The 26,622-nt window shown below is 47.3% G+C and overlaps 1 protein-coding gene across 4 annotated transcripts; it reads right to left on the minus strand.

The window, feature by feature from the left end:
- Spart (spartin) lies at window positions 1-24,986 on the minus strand. 4 transcript variants are annotated; one of them, XM_013118717.3, is made up of 10 exons: window positions 24,872-24,986; window positions 21,724-21,800; window positions 20,255-21,066; window positions 17,287-17,484; window positions 14,385-14,564; window positions 12,811-12,934; window positions 9,377-9,571; window positions 8,796-8,954; window positions 8,578-8,668; window positions 1-1,885 (listed from the first exon to the last, which is right to left on the minus strand). In XM_013118717.3, exons 3-10 carry the CDS (start codon window positions 21,062-21,064, stop codon window positions 1,612-1,614), a joined length of 2,031 nt encoding a protein of 676 aa, XP_012974171.1. In that variant the 5' UTR covers window positions 21,065-21,066; window positions 21,724-21,800; window positions 24,872-24,986; the 3' UTR covers window positions 1-1,611. The 4 variants fall into 4 exon arrangements, with proteins under 4 accessions (XP_012974171.1, XP_012974172.1, XP_012974173.1 ...); XM_013118718.3 differs by lacking the exon at window positions 24,872-24,986 and adding an exon at window positions 24,528-24,628; XM_013118719.3 differs by lacking the exon at window positions 14,385-14,564.
- Window positions 24,987-26,622: the final 1,636 nt, after the last annotated feature.

Consider the following 26,622-nt stretch of genomic DNA (forward strand, 5'->3'; position numbering starts at 1 on the left):
TTCAGAGACCATTTTATTCTCATAGCACATTCATTAACCAATTTCAAATGAAATCTATAAGCTGGTCAATTACAGGTTCAGAAATGATTAGAATAGACCATAACTATAAAAAACACTATGAACCTTTAAAAATCAACAAAAAATAAAATAACCATTTAACTGCATATTTGTAGCTTAAGAAAAGTCTATCATCCTGTCTTCTGCTGAGATGGATTCCACATTCTTTACCTTGATAGGAATAGGTTCCTCCCTTTTGAATCATTTACAGGCTTTTAGCATAAACTCCAATGACTGAGTAAAAATATATCACTATCAGCAAATGCAATGTTTATGTTTTACTTCCTGTAAATTTAGAAAAAAATTTACAGAAGCAGATACTGAAAAGTGATTCCTTAAAGCCAATAACAATTACTTTAAATTTTAATAGAATACCAATCATACTTCAAAATCTCCTAGTCTATACCACACCCCTCCAAGGCTTGGGGAACATGGGGGAATAGGGGGAAAAGACTGTAAAAGTCAGAAGTTCAGAAAGCCTGGATAAACCGACATCCATGATACACCAGGACTCCTGCACGGGCGATTCCACAGCAGCGGAGGCTGCCTCCACAAGATACAACAGTCAACATCCCAGCATGGAACCAGCAGGGACTCATAATCCCCCAACCCTAACTGAGGAGCTACTGACAGTTAATGGCCTCTGGCGAGGGAGTGTTGGTTTCCTTTAGGGGTGTGGTCCCTGGTAGATGAAGCCCCACCAGTAAGCACATGGGCAGCACAAATGAGATCACTCAGTGGGTTATTTAAAACACAAGAACGTGGAGTTGGGAGCAGGGATGGGGATGGACCTGGGAAGAGTTAGGGGGAGAATGTAATCAAAACACATTTCATGCATGTACAAAATTCTCAAAGAATTAATAAAAATCATTCTATCGAAAACTTGCCTACTCTAAATCCTAAAGACTTAAAGAAACATTTTCTTCAGTTTAAACCAAAAGGCCATTTTGGTTCCTAGTAGGCAGGAGATCTAGCAAATAAGAGATAACATTACAGAACTTCATGGCACGTCCGTGGCCAGGCTCTTTCCTGTATAAGAAAGACTTCTAAAATGTTATCTAGGAACACTCTTTAAGATCGTGGGTTTATTTAGCTTATATGCTGAAAATTCTGTTGGGTATCTCAAAGATCCACAATTAGTGCAAAAAAAAGAGATGACATGAAGTCATTCTTTCCTAGCATAAACAGATTTCACGAGGCTGTGAAATCGTGTGTAATTTCTTGCTTTGCTTTCTGAAAGCTAGCACATACAAAAATAGATTGACATTAGGATTAAGTCACATATATTATAATAAGCTTTATTTTAACTGCAAAAATATTTTAGCCACATTTAAAGGAAAATAAACTTACTGAGACTATAAACTGCATATCTCTAGAAGCCAGATGTAAGAATACTGATTATTTTTCTTGTCAGTGGATACATGCCCCACACTTCCGGCAGCCATTTTGTAGGCGCGAGCACAGGGAGCACTCACGGCTCCTGTGTGGAGCGCGCGCTGCTGCCCCACACTGCTCCACTGGTAAGGCTTTGGCGTAGATCACTCCTGGAGCCCGCTACTTGTCTTTCTTCTTTGCCCCCTTCTTCTCTTCCTCCTCCGCCGGCTTTTCCGTGTCTCCTCTCACATCCGTGCCCGCTGCCCCTCCCTGGCTCTCCTTCTGAGAGCTGTCGATGATCTGATAGTCCTGGAGGAGCGTGTGCCCCGTCTGCTTGGCAGTCTTCTTCACTATGGCCTTGATGCCGATGTTGTCAATGTTGTAGGCGGTGAGGCCAACGTTGATAGCAGAGTCCACTGCGCTGTGTGTAGCTTCTCCCGCGTTGTGCCCGTACCTTTAAAACAGAGAAGGCAGGGACGTAACAACGACACACGGAACTTCTGAAATCAAGGTCAGTGACTGTGTGGCTCTAGTTTGGTTAACAAGTGAAGACAGGGAGAGAATAAAAACCACAGTTACGAAGCTACACCTCCCCTTTCAGCAAAAAAAAAAAAAGTGTGAAGATAAAAGACTAGCTAGAGTAGTAATAAAAATGGTGAAAACCCCTAAATGTAAATCAAAACAAACACTGTTAATCGTTTGTTTAAATCTCCACTTCTCTTCTTGAAGTAATGAATGTAGATGTTCCTTAACCCACAAGCATCACAAATGCATTTGGTATCACAAATGCCCCTTAACCTATACATGTCTAACGGACACAGAACCTCCAGCACCACAGATGCCCCTTAACCTACGAGCGTCTAAGGGACACAGAACCTCCAGCATCACAAATGCTCCTCACCCCACAAGCGTTTGAGCTGCCTTTAAGTGAAAGACCCCAGGCGGGGGACTTTCACGGGAGGGAGACCCGAACCCAAGGAACACCGAGGCCACGAGCTTGGATGCAACAGCAAGAGGCTTTATTGATAATACACGGGTACCCGGGGCATCTCAGTCTCGGGAACTGAGAGCCCCGAGCTGGGGACTCAGGGGTTCTTTTATAGCAAAAAGCGCAGTACAGAAGCGAGAAGCCTAGTTACGGGACCCTGATTGGGTAATTTAAATGAGGCTGGGGCTCAGAACGAGATTTCTCTCATCTGGACAGAGAGGCAATTAAGGTTTCTCTCAGAACTCAATTCTCGGCCTTGGCCCTATCTGAAGAACAAAGGTTTCTGTGCCTGCCCAATCTTTCTGGGCTGGCTATGCAGACCATAGACACCTGGGCCCCTATCTGGACAGAGATAGTAGTGACTATGCAGCTGTAAAGACCTTGAGCTGAGCTTCCTTCTGATCAAAAAAATGACTATTCGGCTGAGCTGTGGGGGAAAGGAATTTTCCATAGGCCTCAGCCACCTGTGCTGGGCCGGGGTCTTTCATAAGTAGACAAGAGACCCTGTGACATTCTCCTGGCACCCCACTCCACTGCCAACTTGCTGGCCCTCTTGCTGTCTTTAAAACTCACAAAATACCACAGAAGCCTTGGCCCTCGGCTCTGTCTGGTCTCTGTCAAGATATGTATGTCACACCTGCGGGCCTCATCTGCCCTGTGCTCGCTGCACCCTGGTTAGTTCTAACCTGCACAGATGGCCTTGGTCCATGCGCCGCATTTCACTAACAAACAAGTCTATCACTGCCCTTTCTTCCTCCATAGCTCACCATTGTCTGTACACCATCGAATGTATTAATGACAACTGTTTACATCTCTGTCTCACTAAAATATAAACCCCACTGCAGAGGGAACCCTGCTTTTTGCACAATTGTACCCTATACTTCTGAGTGTCTGGCATCCGGTAAGTGTTTAATGAATGAACAATGTGATCAGTTGTGGCACTGTCTCCCTCCTCTCTCTCTCTATCCTTCTCCCCGGCCCTCCTTGACGCATGGCCCACCTTACTACAAGCTCAACCCTCCAGCTCTGCCTTCCCCTGCTGGGACCGCAGGCAGGTGACGGCATGCCTGACCTGTCTCAGGTTCTTCACCCACCGTGGAACAGGCCCCTGTACCGACAGCGGTGCACCCATGTTTATCGCTGCTTTTTGCAGGGCTTGGGTGACAGAATCACGTAGGTGACCACTACTGCATGAATGGATACTCGGGTGACAGAATCACATAGGTGACTGTGGGGACACCAGACCTTGAGCAGAAACCCACTTCCCCTTCGGCCTGGGAGCAGGCCTGTGAGATAATGTTTACTGAAAACAATTCAGTGCTATAAAGCTCTTGATAGGGCTCAGATAAGGGCTTGCTCACTGAAACACCATGACTTTGATCCCCCCTACAGCTAGATGCTTCTTCCTGTCCCCCCCTGCTGTGTCTCCCCGATTCTGGGGCCGGAGATTAAACCACCAACCAGGAGGGTGAGAAGTCTGGAAAGAATTGTATGTAGATGGATGACAGACATCCTTAAAAAGGGAAGCTCTTTTTTCTTGGAGAGACTTCTCCTGAGAGATTTTTCTCTCTCCTAAGCGGACTTGGGGTCTCCTCCTAAGCTGACTGGGGAAGCATAAAGTTTTCTTAAAGCAGCCAACCGGTCTCTGTGTCATCTATCCTGACCACCTCGCTACATTCTCGGATGCAGGCCGCACAGCAGGTGCGACCACTACTGCATGAATGAATACTTGGGTGACAGAATCACATAGGTGACCTCTACCGCAGGGGACAGAATCACATAGGTGACCTCTACTGCATGAATGGATACTCAGGTGACAGAATCACATAGGTGACCACTACTACATGAATGGATACGGTGACAGAATCACGTAGGTGACCTCTACTGCATGAATGGGGAAAGAAAAGTGAAAGATAAAGAAACTAATGAGCTTCATCCAGCAACAAGGAAGTGAATTGTTGTTGTAGGAAGGGAGTGAGGAGCATGCTCAGTGAGAGGAGCAGTCTCATACATAGACTGCTGCTGAGTTGCTTCTTGCACACATGGAACCTGAGGTGGTGATGCATTCGAGAGTGAAAAGTAGAGTCCGCTGGGGCTGTGGAAGAAAAGGGGGACAGGAAGGGCAGTACGGGGTGTATTATGTGCATGCATGGAATCGTAATGAAATTTTACTGCTGTGCATGACTAATATACAGCAATGAAAAATGGGAAATTATAAAAGTCTACAAAAGTATTTACTATTGACGGCCATGTGTTCCCTCATCAAGTATAAAGCATGACCAGCACAGGAGAGGCCTCCCATCTGTACCCGATCTTCTCAGCATGGATCAAGAACCCCCAAGTCAGCTCTGATCTTCTCAGCACAGATCGAAAACCCCCAAGTCAGCTCTGATTACTTTTAGAAAACTGACAAACTTAAACTGTCACTAACGAAAAGAGGAGAGATGGGGACAACGGAGGACCTGGAAATCGTGTTCAGAATTGTTCAAGAAACTGGAGTGCTCAGACAAGAAAAAGCCAGAGACAGGGGCAACGGTGCTGTTTAGATATCAGTACAGATCTGTGTGCAACAGAGGAGACCAACAAATTCCTGCACAGATGTCATGCAGATCTGCTTTCACAGACCATGGCATCTGTCATTAGAGTCCATTCCTCACCTCTAGACATGTAAGAGGCATTTAAATCAAACACATTTCACTCTAAACAAACCAGTGCCATCTGAGAGTAAATTTCTTCTGGTAAAACACCGTTAAGCTTATTTTTCCATAACTAGATAGAGATAAAATTCTGCCAGAAGAAGATACAAGCAGACCTAACCTACTGCAGTGATGTCATTCTCCTTAACAAGTCAGAGTGGAGCTAAGGGGCCTCCACGGCTTTAGAAGCTAAGCTATTTAGTGGGCAGCTGCTGCAGGGCAGCAGCTGAGCTCAGCGGGTTAAGTTGCTTCCAGTATTTCTACAGGTCTTCACTTGCCCTAACTGACGCCCAAGTATCAATATACCTGACAAAAAGGTGCAGTGTCCCTACTCCCTCACACCAACACCAGCAAACACCAAGTAAGGATGCTTGTATAAAGCATTTGTTTTCCTCCCAGGCATAATACATATGACACAGGCAGACTTAAAACTCCGTGGGAGAGCAGTGTCTTTCACAGACAACAAGGACAGCTTCTTCGTTACACCAAAATCAGCAGAACACAAATAAATACTTCATTCTACTTTCTACAGTGTCATAAATACAAGGATATAGAAAGATAAATTTAAATAAATAACTAAATGAAGACATTTGCAGATAGCTCTTCTAGTCTCCCATTCTGTTACTAAGCTGTTGCTGGCTCAGTTGACACACTTTGCCTCCACAGGTGCAATGTCTGGGATAGTGGGGCCAAGTCCTCAATCTCCCATGGCCTCTCCCTCCTTCCCAAGACTCTAACAGCATAAACTAAATTACTTAAAAACTTACTCTTATAGTCACAAGTTGAATGCTGGGCAACTCTGCCTTATTTATTTACACTGTGTATCTCTGGAGAAAATAAAGTGACACTAATACACAGCATCACAGGACTGAATTCACTCGGGACCATTATTAAAATACTGTGGGTTTGAATTAAAATGGCCCCGTAGGCTTTGGGGAGTGGTGTTGTAGAGAGGTGTGGTCTTACTGAAGGAAGTGTGTCACTGGGGATGGGTTTTGGGGTTTCAGAAACTCAAGCCAGGCCCAGTGTCACTCTCTCTTCCTGCTGCCTGTGGGTCCAGATGCAGGACTCTCAGCTCCCTCTCCAGCACCGTGTCTGCCTGCCTGCTGCCATGCTTCCCGCCATGATGATAATGGACTGAACCTCTACAACTCTAAGCCAGCCCCAGTTACATGCTTTCCTTTATGAGAGTCCCTGTGGATTCTCCTCACACAACAGAATCCCGAGACAAGTCCCTTGTCCATCACCTCGATCTCCTCACTAAGGACCCACACACTCTGGAGGAAATTCAGCAAGCACTTTGCTGTATCGTGTTACGAAATGACAACCACGTTTTACTCTGTATTTGTTTTCAGCTCTCTGAGTAAACCTGACACCCAAGCTGATCTGTCTGTCGTGTTGCAGTGAACTGAAGGCCTGCCCCACCCTGAAAGAACAATACCATTTAGGATGGAAATTAAATTTAGTGCTACCTAAGCTGAAAGCAATTTAAACAGCAGCAGACTGACGTTCTAGGAATCAGTGCAGAGCACAGGAGTTGTACGAGTGCAGAGGTGGCTCAGCATGCCTCCCTGAGCGTGCGCAGAGCAGGGGCCCTGGGGACAGAGCCTGGGCTCCTACCACAGCTCCTCCCCAGACTGGGAATGTAAACTTTACCTTCTCATGCTTTGGTTCCCTTCCACAGTTTCCTTACAAAACTGTGATAGAAATGTTAAAATTCAATAACACATATGAGAGACCCTCAACACAGTTAAATACACTAAGTATGAACTCAAATAGTACTACTATTAATATTACATTTTTGGATATGCACATTGTGTGCATGTTTGCACGTCCATTCGTGTGGAGGCTTGAAGCTGGCCTGTCCCTTGAACCAGGGTCTCTCACTGCACCCACAGATCTCCAATTCCATCTTGCTGAACTGCTCGTCCAGGGAATCCATCTCTGCATCCCCCTCACGGGGGGCTGCCATGCCTGCCTGTTTTTACGCTGGTTTGGGGGTCTAGACTGCAGTTCTCAGGCTTACAAGCCAAGAACTTTATCCGCTGGGCCATCTCTCCAGCCCACTATTCTCTTTTTCCTAAGTAAACAGTAAGATCTGAACTAACTGGAAGCTCAGCAAACAACTCAGGTACACTCGATGAACACGTGAAATGTCACACTGAAGCCCAGGTTTGTACAATGCACACTGATAAAAGCCCTGAGTTCAAACAAAGAAGACACCCAAAAGCCAGCGTTTGAAATCTGTCCTTAATGACACCTCAGGGTGTCTGGAACCAGGTCTAGTTTAGACTTTCAGTCTTTGTGTAGCTTGTGGTGATACAGTTGACTTGCTCCTCCCACTGACTCAACTCTGCAGGCTCCACCTGCTCCACAACCGCTGACCATAACAAAACCTAGCGTGCCGGCTGACACCAGAGTCCTGTGAGTGACTTCTCCTTTCACAGCTTCTCTAAAGGAGCCGGCCTACTCCCACCTCCGCCCCAAAGCCAGGGCCCAGGGATCTCAGTGAGGTCACAGGGGCTCTTCCTTCTCCTCTTTGGAATGCCTGCCCTCCCGGAGCCCGCACACGGTGCACGTCTGGGGACCCTGGGCCCTGCACACTGTACATGTCTGGACACACTGTGCATATCTGGAGACCCTGTGCATGTCTGGATACCCTCTGCACGTCTGAGCACACTGTGCATGTCTGGAGTCCCTGAGCCTGCACACTGTACACGTCTGGATACCCTGTGCACATCTGAGCACACTTTGCACGTCTGGACACACTGTGCACGCCTGGAGTGGCAGGCTTCTGACCTCCTGTGCTTCCCTGTGCTGGTCCCATTGTGTCTCACCAGCACACACGCTCTCCAGTCAACACAGATCTGAGGAGCTTCCTGTGACAAAGACAGCAGGTTATGAGGTAGACACCGGCTTTATTTAGTCATCTGTCAGGGTGAAGGGGTGATTGAGTCTGACAGCCATCAGCAGGGCACACTGAAGCCAACTCTCTCCAGAGAGCTCAAAGCAGAAAGCAAGCATACCACCAACTATCAGGTAAGCCGTACAGATCCATCTCTGTCCTGTCAACTTAATGTATGGAACAGATGGCGTCTCCAGTCCAATGGAAACGTCAAGTGGTAATCATAACTTAGTAGTCATGGGGCACTAACGCTAATATGGAGCCTCCAATCCAGGCAAGTCTTTATTTTTTTCCTTCAAGCAGACACTGCCGTCAAAATTATGTAGTTAAAAATTAAACATTCTTTGCACTAATGAACATTTATAACAATTAGTAGCATAAATCAAAGCCACAGGAGTTCAATCAGCATACTAACATTTTTCCCTACTTAGGAAACAGTGAGTGAAAAACTGTGCTCACCAGAAATGTAACGAAAAGTAAGTACGTAAATCTTAACCATCATGGAGTGCATTGATGATACAGGGATTTGCTTTTCTCTAAAGTGAAGCTGCACTCACTTGTATCTGACGGTTTGCACGGTTTCTGCTGACACGTTGCTGACGATACATCTGGCCGCACACTCCAATCCCTGCCAGACAGTTGAAAATCCTGTGAATGCATTAAAAGCCAGTGTCACTCAAGGCCACAGCCTGCCCGAGTCTCTCAGGTAGGCCAGTGCTCTCCCAGAAACACAGCAAAGACAACAGAACACAATCAGCCCAGGGCCTTTTGTCACCTTGAACACTACTGGCTGCCACGACCATGGCACCATCCAGAGTGGATTTCCCATCTTTGTCTCTCTTGAGAGACTCTGGAACAAGTTTGCTTCCATGCTTCTTGACGTGTGGGGCAAGCTCTTTGCCGACGCAATTTGCCACGGTGCAGACGCCATCAACTAGCAAGCACAGAGAAAAGACTCAGGGCAAGTGCTCTCCTGATCCCACCACCTGCATCAAGCCAGTTCCCAGACGGCATCCACAACTGCTTTTCTGCATGACCGTCACTGTCCTGTTAGCTGTGCTTGCTGTGCCTACGGAAACCCTGCCCCTCGGGCAGACCTCCGTTAGAAAGAAAACCAGCCACTTTTAGTTTTCTCGTTCAAAGAAGACTCGGGGTCAAAAACAGGCAATCTTACTGAATTGAAGGGAACCTCGGGCTGTGATTCTAAAGCGTCATCGGGGAGACGGACACAGAACCTCGGCCTTGCTGGGCTGCAGGGCTAACTCTGGGGGAGGAGGAGCTGCTTCACAGGTACTCTTCCCTTGTGAGGCTGAGCTGTGGGCGAGCATCTAGCCCAGAGGAAGCACAGGCGCTTACCCAGGAACTGGCTGACTTTCGCTGCTCCTCCAGTTGCCTGCTTGGCTATGTAGAGGCCCCTGGTGACGGCCGGACTCACTTCCACAGGCTTTTCCTCCGGTTGAATGCGCTCTCGGAGTTTGGAAGCGCCTTTCTGGATTGCTTTTCCAGTAAATTCAGCACCTTTGACTAAGCCCCAGCTCACCCAGGAAGCACCTTTCACAGAGGAAATTTAAAATTGCAGATATCAGGGCTAGGTAGACCTTTTAAGTTCTTTAATAACATGAACGGTAAACAAAGCTCAATAGTAGATCTTAAAAGGGTCATGAGAATGCCAGCTGCACACCGACAGCTTCTTTCTGCAATAAATCTTTCTCTATTGAAAAGAGGTTGATTTCTATTTTGTGTGTGTGTTTGCATCAGTGTCTGGGCACCACGTGCATGCAGTACCCAAATAGGCCACAAGAGGGTGGAGATTCCCTGGAGCTGAAGTTATAGGTAATTGTGAGGCACATGAGGGAGCTGGGAACTAAACCCAGGTCCTCTGCAAAGTCGCCAGTGCTCTTAACCCCCGAGCCACCTGTGTGGTCTGACTGAAGCCCTTTCTAATAGGCTTGTTCCGTAGGTCACACATCTTTCTGGACCAGAGTCCTGTGTCCCTCTGTACTGTATCACTGTGAACGGGAATCTGCTCCTGGCCACGCTCCTCTATGATCAGATCCTGATGTTGAATTCTGAACTGGGGTCATTAAGGGCGTATCTGGCAGGAGGAGTGAGGCACTCTTGTCCTTTTTACCTTAGTTTAAGGCAACACTTGCCCTTGTGAAATCCTGAGAAAGACTATCTGAGCCAGAAACCGAAGAACCTGATTTGAAGACTCTTGCTTGCTTTAGGCTCAGGCGGTCACTGGGCAGGGGATCCTGCTCTCTCCATCCTACACCCAACTCCATGACACTCTGTTCCTTTCGGCATGCTGCACCTAATGACAGAATTATGAGCACACCGGAAGAGGCGGGAGAGCCTGGCCCGCTGCCGTCTTGGAGCACCCGCCCATCCTTGGCTTTGCTAATGCTTCCCACAGCCTGAACTAGAAAAGTTATTGCCACAGAGATGTCAAGATGGCAGAGCCTTGTGTGGGAGGGAAGGGCAGTGTAGAAGAGGCTCTGGAGAAACAGAGGGGCAACAGAGAACCCCCTGCTTCTCAGAGACCATGCAGTTTAATCTCCCTTGCAAGCAGATCCAGAGCAGAAGGCTCCAAAACACTAAGCTCGGTCTCTCCAGATCGGCAGCAGAAAACACTGCAAGGTCACCTGAAAATCACAGCTATTTATTCAAAGTGTCAACAATTCAAAGTAGGTTGCAGGAACTAATTAGAAAACTTCCTTTCTCTTATCTCACTCAACCCCCTCTCAATCTCTTACTCAAGGACCACACAGGACGCAGGCCTGGCAGAGGACCAGCTACCACCCAGGTGAGGAGACTCGCATGAGCACAAAGGCCTGAGGATGTCCATCCTAAAATGGGGGGGGTGGAAGCAAGGCCAAGCAGTCAAGAGAATGCTACTCTTCTAAAAGTCCTGAACTTGGTTCCTAGCACCCATGGCTGGCAACTTAAAACCACCTCTAACTATAGCTCCAGGAGATCTGATGCCCTCTTGTACTTCCAAGGATACTGTGGCACACACACACACACACACACACACACACCATACACATAAATGAAAATAATTCTTTAAAAGAAGTGACGGTCTAGAGTTCCTGATGTAGAGGTTGAAAAGTTTAGGGGAACAAAAAGGTTTTCTAATCTGAATTTGAAGAATCAAGACTGACAAAAATCACAAAAAGCAATAGAACAAATAAGTCTATAATTAGGATTATATGAAACAAAAAGGAATATTCCTGTGTGACTATGAAAACTAAATGGAAATGACACGCATGAAAAGTCATTGCTCTTAGGGCAGGCAGACCTGCATACTCAAGGCCTTGTCACCAAGCAAGAGCACAATACAGACAGACAGGGTGAACCCAGAGACACCACAACCAATGGTAAAGACGGTGTTTCATGGCATTGCCTTGGATCCCTTATGCACATGTGTGGCGGTAAACATTCTTTATTTATAGTCACAACTGCATGGGTTGCCCTCAGACAGACAGACAGAAAGACAGACAGACAGACAGACAGACAGACAGAAAACAATGAACGACTGCTGAGTGAATGAGAGGCTGATGGTAATGTTGGCTTATCTGGACCAAAGCTAACCCTACCATTTCTGGACTATTCTTCACTTTCACTGACATAAGAAAAAAATCAATCATTTGTACTTGTACTAAAATAGAAAACTCAAATCATGGCTTCCTCCTCCTGCAGAAGGGAGCTGAGACCTGAGGGGAAACACATCTGACACCCCGATATGTTTTCACTTTATCATAAGAAATAATTTTGGAATACTGATGCTACTATATTTGGGCTTTGAGGAGTGATGGCACACGAGGGTGGGGCTACTGAGTCCCCAGCCACATGCTATGTGTTCCCTCACGCTTTATGTCCCCCCAAGCCTGTCAGTGGCCTGATACCCCTGAAGCCAAAAACTTATCAGACGCCTGGATGCGGCACAGTTCTGTGACCTGGAGACTGCACGAGGTGAGGGTGCTGCTGGGAAGTTCTGGGAGGTTCTGTGGACTAACAGATGAGACCCTACGTGAAGCCTTATTACATCCAAGGGCAGTGCGGGACCGCAGCCCCTGCTGCTGCCCCCCATCCCCCAGCTTCTCACCTACTCCTGTCTGGCAGTCCTATCAGCGGCCCAGAGGAACCGAGGACCCACCTCTGGACTGCCACCTCCTGAGCCACGAAACAACCTCCGGCACTCTGCGGCAGCAGCAGAAAGCTACTACACTTGTAAAGACGAATGAACAGGTTTTCCTTCTCCTGAAAGGCATTTTAGACGCTGCTGTTGTAATGAACACTGCAAAGCTGGGGTTGATATGCAGCAGAGATTGGCTTCTTGTGGCCTGAGACTGGACAGTCCAAGACAGGTGAGGCCTCCCTGAGGATATCGGAAGGAAGCAGGGCAGCCTCCAGGGTCCCTTCCCTCACCAAGGCTCCTCCCTCACAACCCAGGTGCTGCTCAAAGACCTCACTGTCTATTTTGTGACTTCGGGGGGTTGGCACTTCAAAGTGGGGATCTTAAAGGACACAAACCCCAGAGCGTGCTACCGGGAGAGGGGAGAAAGGGTAAACACTCAAGAGACAGGACTATGATTTATGCTCACATCTCTTTGACAGCGGAGGGATCCTGCAAGGACACACCCTGACACAGAAACGGTGACCTTCTCAGAAGCCCCGCCCATCTGTCAGTATTTCTTATTAGTTGTTTAACATACACAGATCTACAAGCGACACTCCCACTGGTGTAAGGCGTGACGCTATGGGCTTAACCAACCGCCCTGTGATACCTGACAGAATGTTGTGGGCCACTTTCTCGCTCCACTCGGGTAGTTCTTTCGATTTTTCTTCCGCACTTGGTTCACAGGGCACAATCTGACCCAAATTCACTTCTTCACTTGAAGAATCTTTACTCTAAACGGTAGAAATGTTTCAAAATGTAAAGGTGAGTGAAGTAAACTGAAAGCATTATACTAAACTGCCAATAAACACTAGCTGAGGTTAGTGAAAACATCCACCGTGCTAATAAACAGAGGAAACCAGATTGTCACAAAACTAAAAAGGATCTGGTTTTAAACAAGTCCCCGCTGATGAGATCTAAGTAGAACCGTAACTCCAACCCAGCACCTACTAAATCTTAGTCAAGCTAGCCTGTGTCTTCTCTCACTAGCTTATGACCTGTGTCATACGGATGTCCCCCCTCAAACTTGCATGTATATGGTACTGTAAGTTTAAAAGATTAAATGACTCAGTCAGTAAAGAAGTATGCACATAAATAAACTGGTTTTTATAGAAGAAAAGTTCAATTTGAGACCTGAATATCTAGATACACAATGATCTGCCATCTCTCTTAACTGGGAACACCAGCACTTCACAGACAACTGCAAAGATTTTGGCCAACACCCAAACTCACAGCCAAGGTCACCCATTCTAAGAACCCATGAACAGGATAACCACAGGCTTCAAAGTGTCATAAAATAACTTGAAAAAAAAAAACAAAGATTTTTTCTGTGCCCAACAGATTATAAAGGACCTGACTTAAAATGTACAATAAATGCACAAACACAAACAAAACAAAAATCCCCAAAACAAACCAATACTTCTTTATTGGAGAAAAGCTACCAGCCAGTAAAATGCAAAGAAAATCTGCATCACTAGGATCAATGTCTCCAATATATACAAACTCCTGAAGACGGAGAAGAAAAAGAGTAATGACCCAAGAGTAAAAATGGGTGGAGAGGAATAGATAGTACACAGGGTACCCAACATCATCCAAAACAAAATGAATGCAAACTACAATATTCTAAACTATAATTTGCCAAGATATAAAAAACAAAGCGCTGGCCACCAGGCCAAGAGGAATGAATATGCAGTTCCCCCATCTGCCCGGGACCCAGGGGTGCCCAAAGTCGCAGGCAGTGCTCAGTTCTGCGAATACTAGGATACACTGGAACTAAGCTTTTCCATGCATGTGATACATAGTGTATATGATAAAAATCAATTAGAAATTCTCAACAGTGACTAGTGGGTAGAATAATTAAGACAGGGTTCTGCAAGAGCAAAAGCAGAACTGAGTTTTCTTCTCCACAATTTCACGGACAATCCACTTATTTGTTATTTATTGGGAGGGAGTGTGAATCCAGAGCAAGCTCTCAGCCAACCAGCAGAGGGAACATTAAAAAACGTTATGTGCTCCTTAGTGTAGAAATAAAAATCTCTTGAAAAATTGAAGAAGAGTGGGTCTCAAACGCAAGGGGAGCGCAAACGTTTGGCGACCGTGTGTGGGGCTGTGCCCAGTGTGTGACATGCTGGTGTGGGTGTGGCTGTCAGACGGGACACACTTGCCACCACCTCTTTAACTTGCCTTCTTCCCACGCTTTCCTTTATGCCGCGCGTCCTTGCTGCCTTGGTCTACTGAAGAGCCCCAAGAGGCCGCCTGCCTGACATCGGCGGCGCCAGAAGCGTCCTTCCGTGGCTCAGAGGGGTGTCTTGCTCTCCCGGGGATTTGGAACTCATCTTCTCCTTCTGCTCCATTCCAGTTTGCCTGGAGCATAAAGGACTGGGCTTAGCTCAGCTGGCCTCTGCAGGACATTCCTCCAGGGACACCGCACCACGTGCCCATAACGCCCAAGTTCAGATGCCAGCCCTGACTGTACAGATAACTACCGTTGCTGTTTGCATTCGTGTGTGCGTGTGTGTGATTACCCGTGTGTGTCCATGGGTACCCATCCCATGGAGCACATGTGGCAGTCACAGGACAGTCTTGGGTGCTGGTCCTCACCTTCAAACCACTGTTGTTTTGAGAGGGCCTGTTGGATGCTATTTGGCCAGGAACATCTTGGATTCCCGGAGGTCTTGCTGCCTCTGCCCTGCTGCTTGACAGGGCTGTGCTGGGATTACAGACGCCAGTGCTAGCGTGGGCAGCCTTTAGCGCGTTCTTGGATCCACTCTTCCTCCTCGCGGGGCACGTGCCCCGCCCTCCAAGCCACAGCCCTAGACCTTGTTTTCTTCTATCTAAGCTTCTGCTTCACTTCCCTACCAAACCTTACAGGTCTTGAGTTCTTTGAGTTATGCAATGTGGCTGACAGTGCAGTTCAAAAGGAAAGGTGTAACGGACAACCGTTAGCAATTGTTCCTGTAGGTTACCTCTAAACTGACAATGCTACTGTTGGATTTAATTAATGCAATGATAAATCTGAGAATGTGCTCAAAGGCTGGGAATGAACAATGCTCATTTATAACTGCACTTTACTGTAGGAAGGGCCAAGAGTCTGCATTGACTGCTGCAGACATTGTGGTGGCATATATACTCTGCCGCGCGAGCCGCGTGTTCACTGTAAAAGTCAGAGTCAATACGTCTAGTTCACAACTGACATCCTGCAACAGCACAGAAACTAAAATAACATAGAGCCAAAGAGTAAAATTAAATGCAGCAGCATCCTGCAGCCCTGGAGTCTACTTAGTTTATTTCCTAAAGCCAGACAGCAAAGGCCCACAGACGTGAGGGCAAAGGCGGCCTGTACTAGGCCTGTGAGCACCCACAAGTCACTGCAGTGAGCATGGTGGATCTTCTTGTCAGCCTCACGGGGTTTAAAACCACCACGGAAACCTATCTCTGGGCACATCTGTGAGACATTATGAACCATGTTAACCGAGGCAGGAGACTCGCTCTAAATGTGGGCAGCACCATCCATGAGCTGGGGTCCTGACCAATCAAAAGGGCACAGGGGTCCTGGCTCCAGCACTCACTCTCTGCTTCCTGACTGCAGATGCAACAGGACCAGCTGCCTCCTGCCCCTGCTCCCATGCACAGCCCTGCGACAGTTACATCCTCCAAGTATGAGCCAAAGCAAAACTTCCCTTCTCAAGGCCTCCGGCCAGCTGCTTTGTTGCAGCAACAAGTAACTAATAGAGCACGAGGGCAGTGAAGCTGGGGTGTGGGCAGAACCACTCCAACACACTCCAGCCTTCACAAATGCCTTCCTATAGACACACAGGCAGTGCTGTACTCCACGGAGGTTATGCGTTATGGCAACATTGATTAAGTTACTGCATACACACACACACACACACACCTATATCCTTATTTTGCCCTAGTCCTGCTCATGGCACTCTGTCATTAACACACTTTAACTGGTTAATAAAAGAACTCAAATACCTGATGACTGAAGGAAAACAAAAGATTACACTGCCATGCTGTCAAATGAATTTAGCTGCAAGAAAATACTCATAATTTTTTTTTTAAAAAGGAGCTTTACCATGCTTATTTACTCAATTCCTTGGCTGGCAAACCCACAGACAGGGCAAACAGGTTAAATAAACAGGTTTTGTGGGTTGACTTTTATGGCTTGCATATGAAGTGTCTCCCAAAATGCTCTAGTGCTAAGAGTGAAGGTTTTGTCTCCAGTGGACGGACCCTGTCACTCAAGAGGGATTGTGCTGATGAGTCCGTGAAGTAATGTACTAACAGACATAACTGGACAGACTATGGAGACCTGGCAGAAACTGGAAGGTAGGCCTAACTCCAGAAGAGGACCTCTAGGGGCTGTGCATTTGAAGGGTGAATCTAGTCCTTGACCTCTTCCTCTGTCTGTCTCTCCTCTCCCTCGTTTCATGCAGACATGAGGTGAGCAGTGTTCCTCTGCCATGCCCTCTTGCCGTGTCTCTGCCTTGCCACAGATCTAAAAGTATGGCGCCAGCAGCCATGGACTAAAACTCCTTGAAAGCATGAACTGAATAAATGCTTCCTCCTCTGGGGACAAAATATTAACAAGCACAATGACCATATCAGTTTTTATTTGGCCTTCACTCACTATGAGAATAAAAAACATGGTGACCAGCAAAATCTCTCTTGAAACACCATTCATCCACCTAACATGTCCAAACAAACGCAGAGCTGTCCTCAGAATTTTACATCTTAAGCCAGCCTCACCGTGAACAGTAGTGTAACAGGCACCATTCACCGGGCATGGCCCCGGCTATCTGCCAGTGAGAGCTCCAGTTCCCACCACTGCCCGATGAGGGGACGTTATCCTCGATCCCGTGTCACGGTGAGAAAACCACAGGCAGAGCAGGTTGGTAACCGCTGAGGCTGACAGCTACCACACAGTAAATTTAACTCCAGTGCCTATAATCTGAACAATCAACAGCAGACAATTCTTGTCTCTATGTCATGAAGAAGAAGAAAAAACTCTCCCTGAAGCCTGTTGCTGGTCTTTGAAAGTGCATCTTTAGTTAAAGTTGGTTTACCTAGGAATTTGAGTTACCTGGAGCCGAAGGTCAGACATCTGTCTCAACAGATCCTCAAACAGCTCCCGGTCATCTTCTGGGAGCTCAGATGACAGAACGACCCCTACAAAGCACCCCGCGGCTTGTAACATGGTGTCTGGAAACATGTAGGCCCCCACGGTGCACTTCAGAACTGGTGACCTATCTGGAACTAGAGGGTACAGCCAGTCACACACCTGAAAGAGGAGAGACAAAGCTCCATCAGGGAATGGGTCTCCAAGGGATTGTTACAGAAAAAGCAAATCTGTCACAGTTTGATGCCTTTTATGGTTTTATAGACTCACCAACAGTAACCCCAACTTAAATAAACCATCCTCTACCTTGACCTTCCTGCATTAAGAATGGCTGTGAATGCTCCACTCACATAGTCTTACAGCGGTAGCCTTAAGAGCTCCTGTGTTTGACTAAAGATGACGCTAGCTTTAGATAAAAGGTGGTTAATGTAAACCGAGGGCCGATTTACAGCATGAAAGTATTTTCTAGTACAGTTATCTGATGATATCTGTTTAGTCCTCACAGCACTCTACCAAACTGGCTAGTCCTTTTCACTGTAAACAGGTAAATAAGACTATAAAACTGCACAAGCTAGCAGGGTAACCAGTGATGTTTTGATGAAGTTAAACATATTACATCCTCAGAAGCCCATCATTTCTTCACAGAGAAGCCTTGAATTAACCCTTTCCTCTCCCCTGTCTACTTTCCCCGCAGATGATGGGTTCTAGTGACCATCATCTTAACCCTCCCTGAACAGAATGACCTCCCACATTGTCGTCATCCCCATGAACACTTAGGTTGTTCCCATTGTGAAAATGGTGTGTCCCTGTCATTTTGTGACAAAAGCTGAGGCACAGCCTGGTCACCCGGGGTCTCAGCACTGACCACTAGAAAGCACAGGTTGCACCCGAGCATGGACTTTGTGTCAGAAACAGAGTCATTTAGTTAGGTTTTGCTTTGCCAAATGCCCAGGGAAGCTGACGTTTCAGACACAGAGTAGAACACTGTATGTCACTGGGACTGGGACACTAAAGTCAAATGATTCTGTGCTACCACCGGGGGAGGTCAGTTTGTCCCAACACACAGGTCTTTCTCGTGTATTACGCCCTCTAGCGACTGAAGTGTAGCTGTCCCATCCTTGGATTACCACCCACCATGAAAAGCCCAAGGGATTGATCAACCTACTGAAACAAAGGGAACTGACACATCGTCCCCTTCTGACCAGCAGAGGCAAAGACCACACCGCTCAAGGCTGACCAACTCCAGGAAAGGGCCTGAAAAACCATTTTCAAGATCTTTTTCATTTTTTAATGGATTTTCTTCTCTATCTCAAAAGATATCAATTTTTACTGTAGTAAAATTCATGTAGATTAGAAAACAGCTAACCACAATGTTTTCTAAAGTATGAAGTGATGCCAGGTAACTCAGAAATCTTATAAAAAAGTAGTTACTTAATATGTATTAGAAAATCTGCTTATTGCAAATAACCTTATTCTCATGTCATAAATATATTAATAATAATTTTAAAGCATAGGGGATTTTTACCTAATTTCTAATAGACAGCTGTTACTGTTTCTTCCTTGTTTGTTTTTGTTTTTTAGAATACATTCAGTAGACACTCTTCAGAACACTGCTACAAATAACTAATACGTAAATGACAGTTGATTAATTAAACACGGGGTACACTTCTACTTTTTAATTAGTACCCAAACACAAGGTATGTAAAACATTAAGAACCAAATCAAATCAAATAAGACAATTCAAACTACTGGTGGAGTCAGAGCATCTTTGTATCTAAGATCCAGCAGCCAGGGGCCATCTTTCTGATGTTCTCTTCCTCTGAGTCAAGGACCCAGAGAGCTCTTAGGTCTAGTAACTATGCAACACTGTTACCAGACCAGCAGAAACTCTCTGCAGTCCCTCCCTTAACTGCAGTCACAAGCCTGCACTTTTTAAAAACTCTAAAGCTTCCTCCTTGAGAGAACTGAGTCAATTCTTCCTGTCCAGTAATCCATCTTCCAACTGTGCCCCAGGAATCTGTTTTCACATCTGATTAGCTTCCAACTGTTGCTACATGACTTTCAAGCTGACTTCCATAAGACCAGGGGCAAAGCAGCGTAAGTCGGTGCCTAGCTAAATTACCCTTATCTGACTCTGGCTGGGCACAAGCAACAGCTTTGTTTAAACAGTAATCTCTCCGTGCCACAAACCTACTGAATGTACACAGTGCCCCAGTTTTCAGGAGCGCGTCTCCTGGTACCGGCATGCAAGCTTCTCACAGCACACTGTGGCTGCACTGAGCCCGAGCAGACCCCACTGAGCCCCCAGAAAAGCCCTGACACACATGTTGCTTTGCATTCGTTTTTACTCTTGGACCATTCTGGCCAGCCTATTTGCATTCCGCCCTCCAGGCCGGGGCTTCTCGGCCTCCGCCTGACTGAGGTTGAGGGATGGATAATGCTCTCCTGATGGGCTGTACCTGTGGTCACTGTGCAGTTTCGCTGGTTGCTCTGAAACACCAGGTAACCACAACCCTTCAGTTGTAAGGAAAACACTTTAAGACACTGTCAAAAATGGTCCCTCAAGGGGCAACCCTGCCCCTGGCTGAGTGGGTCTAGGCCAGTTCACGCCCCCAGGTGGGTCCTGATGTGTACAGGTACAGAGTCTCGTGATTCACATACATCCTTTTGAAATGTAAGTAACTACATGTCTTCTTCATGCAAAAAATAGCTTTCTAAGGTCGTAAAACCAACCACAAATAAAAACCCAAACCAGATTTTCTAACATTAAAAACAGAAGACATCCCAGCAAACACAAGCATGGGTGTGTTCAGAACTCAGTAGAATCGTGTTTCCCCCTGCTCTGACCCCGTGTTACAAACATCAACAAAAGAAAATGAGGTGTTCCACCTGTTTCTCGGCTTAAGCTCGCGCGTTGCTTCGGAAAGCTTACCTGGAGAAACCCAGGAGGGCGGTTCAGAACTGTATCCAGAGAATTATCCAAGAACCTCACGATGCGCAGGTACCCGGGGTACGACGGAGCACTAACCTCTCCCGCAGGGTTTACAAAAAAGATCTGCACTCCGTTTGGAATCAAAATCAGCTCGTCGGCATCGAGCCCCAAGGTCTCGAGAGGGGGCGGCTGGGAATGGTTCCTATAGAAGTCTTCTCCCACGGAGGAAAACTCCCCAGAGTCCGTTCCGTAGGAAACCGTATAGTGACCCTCAGCAGCCTGGGGGGTGTAGGCCGGGGGCGCTTCGGCAGGATGGCTGGGCGAAGGCAGGGGCCCAGCAGAGGGGGCAGCACTTGGCCCGGCGCTTGCAGCACCTGCAGCAGAGGTACTCCCATCTACTTCAGCGTGCTGGGGGACCGAATCTGGCGCTGGGGACTTCTTGCATGCGTCCTTAGGAGGGAACTCAGGGTACAACTTGGGCACATCCTGAAGATCACTCCGCAGAGATGTGGCGAGGCCCTTCTCTAGAATCTCTAGCCTGGTGCGGACGTTCTGAAGTGTTTCCTTCATTTTCCGCTGCATCTGTCTGGCAGACTCCCACGCGGGGCTGGTGCACCCTGGCTCTGCTGCCGTGACACTGATGCCCCTAAGCAGGTGTCCTATCCCTTGCTTGTAGTAGTTCTTCGCCTCCTCCTTCTGCCCTAGCTCATCCGCGTTCAGTCCTTTATTGACAAACAAAAAGGCCTTCTCGTATGCTTCCTTGATGATCTTAATCTCAGCGGGGTCTCCATTTTCTGCCTCTCGCTCCATCTCTGCAAGACAAGAGCTGTCACCTGCCATTGCCCAGTTAGTGGGTTGTGTTCTTAGCCCTCGTTCCTACACAGAACACATTTCAAGGGGAGGGTCTGCCTCACTGATCTGTCCTGCCCCCAGTCCTCCAGAGAGAGCATTCAGTAAGCACTTCATAGTTGATAAATGAATGTTCTTGGTGCAAAGCTACTGTAAAGAGGGCTGGAGAGCTGGGCCAGAGTTCAGCTCCAGGGGGATCTGAGACGCTAACCCCAGGGCAGGGCAGGTGGATCCCTGGGGCTCACTGGCAGGCTAGTGGTCTACTTGGTCAGCTCCAGATCCTATCTCAAACAAAAGGAAAAAACCAACGTGCTGGCCCCTAAGGAACACCACCACAGCTGACCTCTAAGGGAAAAAAATCCGTAAGATAAAAGATATACAAAGGACAACCCCCCAAGAAAATGAGCTTTTAGACTTTTTCTCTCAGTCTCTTAGTGGGACTTTAACTGTTATGCCCAGGACTGTAAGACAAAAAGCAGCCATGTTATAATACTGCTGAGAGATACGGAAACACCAAGAATTGGGTCAGAAAACCAATCCAAGCTGCCTTTGGAAGGAGAGAGGCTGGTTTACAAAGATATTTAATTCTTTATGTACATGGTGAAAGGTAAGTTACTTACTTTACAAAATAAATACAAGCCTTGCAGCAGCCTTGTCCAGAAGGATTACAAAATTAATTATTATTTTCCAGGAACCACTAACAAAGTAAAAGAAAACAGGTGAAATGTCAATGATAGCTTTTATTTATCTAATAAAACCAAAGTATTATTCTGACACATATAAATATGATTTGTGGAGTATTGTGTGTGTGTGTGTGTGTGTTATGTCTTCCAAAGACAGCCTATGCTGTGTACTTCAAAGTGTACGTCAAGTCCAACATACTCCACAGCAGACTCTCGACACCCGCATGAGCCCATGCTGGGCACTATGGGCTCCTTACAGCTTCTGGGGCAGGAAAAGAAAAATCAAGGGACAGAAGAGTACCTCCATAGCTGTCTACACAATGAAGGTGTCACAACAGACTTTAACAGTCAGCTTCTCAGAACTGAAAAACAGACAGGCCAATAGCTGGCCCAATCACAGCAACTTTGCGGTAATGGATAAAACACACTCAGCCCCGAACTCAGAAAATATCACACACACACACACACACACACACACACACACACACACACACACACACATACACACACACGGTCATATACAAACTGATATTTGCCCTCTCCCGGTGTCACTACTGAAATCAACCCCGCACTTTCCCTGGAATTATATCCCTCTATGTCATCATAATGCCACAGGCTTCCATAGACCCCAACCACTTTCTCCTCCCAGACGCCACAGGACAAATGTTCCACAGTTCACGTTTCTTGGTACACAAGGAGTCATGAACTCCGAAGTGGACAACCTTCTAAAAACATCATCTACCATCTATGTAGGGCTGGGCTGCATTCATGGTTGCCTATGCTGGGCTGGGTGTAGTTTCAGAATAAAACAGTGAACCAAGCACTGTCCGGTCATATTCTTGAGGAAAATGTTTACGTCTTGAGAAGATTGAAACGTTGGTGATGATTTCATATGCTTTAATTCTCCAAGTTTGGAAGGATAAAAGCCTTTAGAATGTCAATCTGAAGTATTAAACGGTGCTTCGTTAACTTGATATTCAAATCAACGGTGCTTTGTTAACTTGATACTCAAATCATGAACTAATACCTGCTTCCAGATAACAATGGTAGACTTTTAAACGTTTTTCTTTTCTTATCTGTGTGTAAACAAATCTGTGTGTGAAATGTTGGCGGAAATGTGCCCCAGGAGGTCAGAGGACAACACTGGGTATACACTTTGTCTAGGATAGTTTTTCCCCCCCTGCTCCAGAGACAAGGTTAGCTTTGGGGGAGTCTCAGGCCTCGCTTCTGCCTTCCCTCTCCCAGGAGGAGGGCTGAGGTTACAGTTTTACACAGTTTTGGGGGGATCTGAACTGAGGTCGTTGGGCATATCTTTAAACTTAGCCATCCCTCCAGCACCTACTTCAAGCATAGCTGCATGCATGCGTGTGTGTGCGTGGTTCACTTTGTACTAACAGAAGTAAAATTGTTTCAAAATACTTGGAAACTGGGTTCCACTCCATGACAGAAAAGGTAGCAAACCATGGTGCTCAAGGTAAACACAGCTAGCAACAGAAGTTCTGATGCCAGCATGCCTGACCTGTTACAAAAAAGGGGATGGGAAGGGTTTGTTATTTAAATTATATACTGACAAATCACACACACACACACACACACACACACACACGTTTACAGGGCACAGAGACAGTGCAGTCTGACTTTTGAACTCCACAGGTCTTTTAAAGGTCTGGTTTTATTATTTTAAATTATGCACATGTGGGGAGGGGAAGGTATGTGCACCTGAGTGTAGATACCCAGAGGCATTGGGATCCCCTGAAGCTGAATAAGAGGCAGTTATAACACAGAGATGGGCCCTGGGAACTCAACTTGGGTCCTCTACAAGTGAAGTACCTGTTATGGGCTGAGCCATCTCTCCAGCCCCATTATATTCTGATTAAAAAAAAAATATGGAATGACAAAACAAAGCTAATTAACTTACTCAACAACCCCAGATATATGACAATAAAAAACGAAAACAGCTGAGATTCAGTGTACAATATTCCATGATTAGCTACGGTCAGCTGACGGTACTAAAATCCAAAAACTACATCACTTACTCCTATCCCGGTAGGGAACATGGACTGATACTCGGGGTGGGTTTCTAGTCGACTCCTGTACCATTCTAGCCAATTCTGGCTTGCTAGAGAACTGTGTGTTCCAGAAAGCACCACGAATGGGCAGCAAACCACATTCCACATTAGTATAGAGGTTTCCCGTTTCAAACAAGCCCTCCACAGGCACCAATTAAGTCAGGGAAGAGCACGAACCAAGAAGAGCAGTTCCCCGGGAATTAGGAACACTCTTCTACCGACTTATGGAGATTATATTTTAAAAAGTTATCTAACAAAAATTAGAAGGCAAAATCGTTAAGTGTAGAATACAACAAAGCGAACATCGAGGCTCATCAAGAAATAACCACCATGGGCGTAATGGAGCCACTACACTAAAGGCAGTAATGCAGCGTCACAAAACCGTGCGCACGCACTCCAGAGAAAACTTTTTCCAGCTATGAAGTTAGGCCGCTGGGGTCCTCGGAGACGCTGGGTGCGAGTAGCCAGTGTATCTCAATGAGCAAAACTCCCCACACCACCCATCTCCAGGGCTGTGGCTCCTGGGGCTGGCTGCCCGCCATGGGCTAGGGGCAGGCCCCGGGGAGCGAGAAAGCCAGGGCGGGGGGGGTGGAAAGAGGGCGGTGGAGTAGGGGTCAGGGATGGGAGGACTCCGATGAGGACTTCGCAGGGACCAGGGATGGGAGGACTCACACTGGGGACGAGCGAGGACCAGGGCTGGGAAGACCCGCACCGGGATGCGGGATGCGCGGCGGCGTCCCGGGGCGGGAGGACCGGGGCCAGCGCCGCGGAGGGTGCAGGGAGGGCCAGGGCTCCTTCGGCGCTAGCCGGAACCCCCTCTGCGGGACTTGTGCAAACTTGGGCGGCTGCAGACGGGCTCCCTGCTGGGTGCCGGCGTGGCGCGGGCCGCAGCCCCACAGCCCGCGGCGATCCCTCGGCCAGCCCCGGCTCACAAAGCCCCGAGTGACGCCCTCTGTGTCCCCGCCCGCCCCCGCGTCACCACACCCGCGCCGAGCGGAGCTGTGGCCCACTCTGACCTTCCAGAAGGCGCCCCGGAGGCCAGCGGTCCGCTCCGAGCCCGGGAGCCCGCCGAGAGCGAGCCGCAGACACCCGACAACTCTCTGGCCCCGGCCAGGCCCCGGCCACGTCGGACCGCGCCTGCGCACTGCGTACCGGCCGCCCTGGGGCCGCTGGAGGGACCCGCAGAGCCGCGGGCCATGACAGCCTCTGACCGCCAGGGGGAGCCCTGGGGCGAGCACTGAGGACCTAGAGAATTAAGGTGGACTGGACCCTGGGACCCTACCTGACCTGTCATGCAAAGTGTTAAATCTGTTGTGACACAGGGAAAAAAAAAAAAAAAACTAGGCCTGGGAGTGGAGCCTAGTTCAGCAGCGAAGAAGAGGTCGTTGTTTCTTGTTTGAATCTCTAATGCATATAAAACATACCTCAGCAATTTATAAAGGCAGCAATCAAAAGTGAATAAAGGGTTTGAGCAACTATTTCTTCAGACAAGGCATACAGACCACCAGAGAGAGCATCAAGAGATGGTCTTCAGGCTTACACTAGAGTGAGGTGTGGCTTCTGTCTCCTGACCATGGCTGTACTCAAAACGTAGGCATAACAGGTTTGGCAAGATGGTTTGGCAAGATGGTTTCGCAGCCCTCCTGCATTACCGGTGGGAATTTTAAGTAACCAGAAACAGCACGTGCATCAAGTCTACCCTTAGTTGGAATTGTGCCCACGAGTACTCATTTGTCTTGATTCAAATAACTGAATGGGTATTATAAAACTCCTTTTACTCTCTTGACATCACCTGGAGTCACCTATCCAGGGTCTCAGTGGGGGATGGTCTGAGTTAAGTTGATGTGTATGTGTGGGGTGTCATAGGTTAACTGATGTGGGGAGACCCAGCCCACTGTGGGCAGCACCTTTCCCTAGGCAGGGAGTCCTGAAAGACTGGAGAAATTGTGCTGAGCTCAAGCAATCAGCCTATCCATCCAAGCATCCATCCCTCCCTCCATCCATCCATCCCTCCATCCATCCATCCCTCCATCCATCCATCCATCATCCATCCATCCCTCCATCCATCCATCCATCATCCATCCATCCATGCATCCATCCCTCCATCCATCCATCATCATCCATCCCTCCCTGCTCTTTACTGTAGGTGGAATATGTCTCGCTGCTTGAGGCTCCTGCTCACTCCCCCATAACAACGAATATAACCTAGAATAGTGATCTAAACCAAACCCCTTTCTCTCACAAGTTGCTTTTTGTTGAAATATTTTCTCACACATGAAACTAGGACATGCTCCTACCTATTTTATTTCGGGCAGATTTTGTTACAGCATCCTGCCTCAGTCCTTTGAACCTCTTTCAGATTATATGCTCCAGACAATGCCGTATCCACACTGTGTCGATGCAATAAATCCATTTCTTCAGGCAATAAAAAAATTGGATCATCTGACTGAAAAACTATTTGCTACCAGCTAATTATATTTATTCACTCACTCAGTTTCTAGGAACTACTTCAAAAATGACTTTACAAAGATTGACAGCTTGGAGTGGTTTGTGACCTGGTATTTCCAGAACGCCATGTCTTCAAATTAATGTCTTCGTCCTCTAGTGGAGTTTAGAAGGAGGAAGCACCCCACATATTTGCAGCCATCCCCCATAACACCCTACCTTCAGAAATACATGGAGAGGTGCTGGGACCCTTCTTCTTTGGGAAGGATCATTTACCAATGACTGGTCATGGAGTCTGTTCTTGGCTGAAACAGTCTGGGGT

Source organism: Mesocricetus auratus, unplaced genomic scaffold, assembly GCF_017639785.1.
Source record: "Mesocricetus auratus isolate SY011 unplaced genomic scaffold, BCM_Maur_2.0 Super-Scaffold_100011, whole genome shotgun sequence".
In the NCBI taxonomy this organism is placed as follows: domain Eukaryota; kingdom Metazoa; phylum Chordata; class Mammalia; order Rodentia; family Cricetidae; genus Mesocricetus; species Mesocricetus auratus.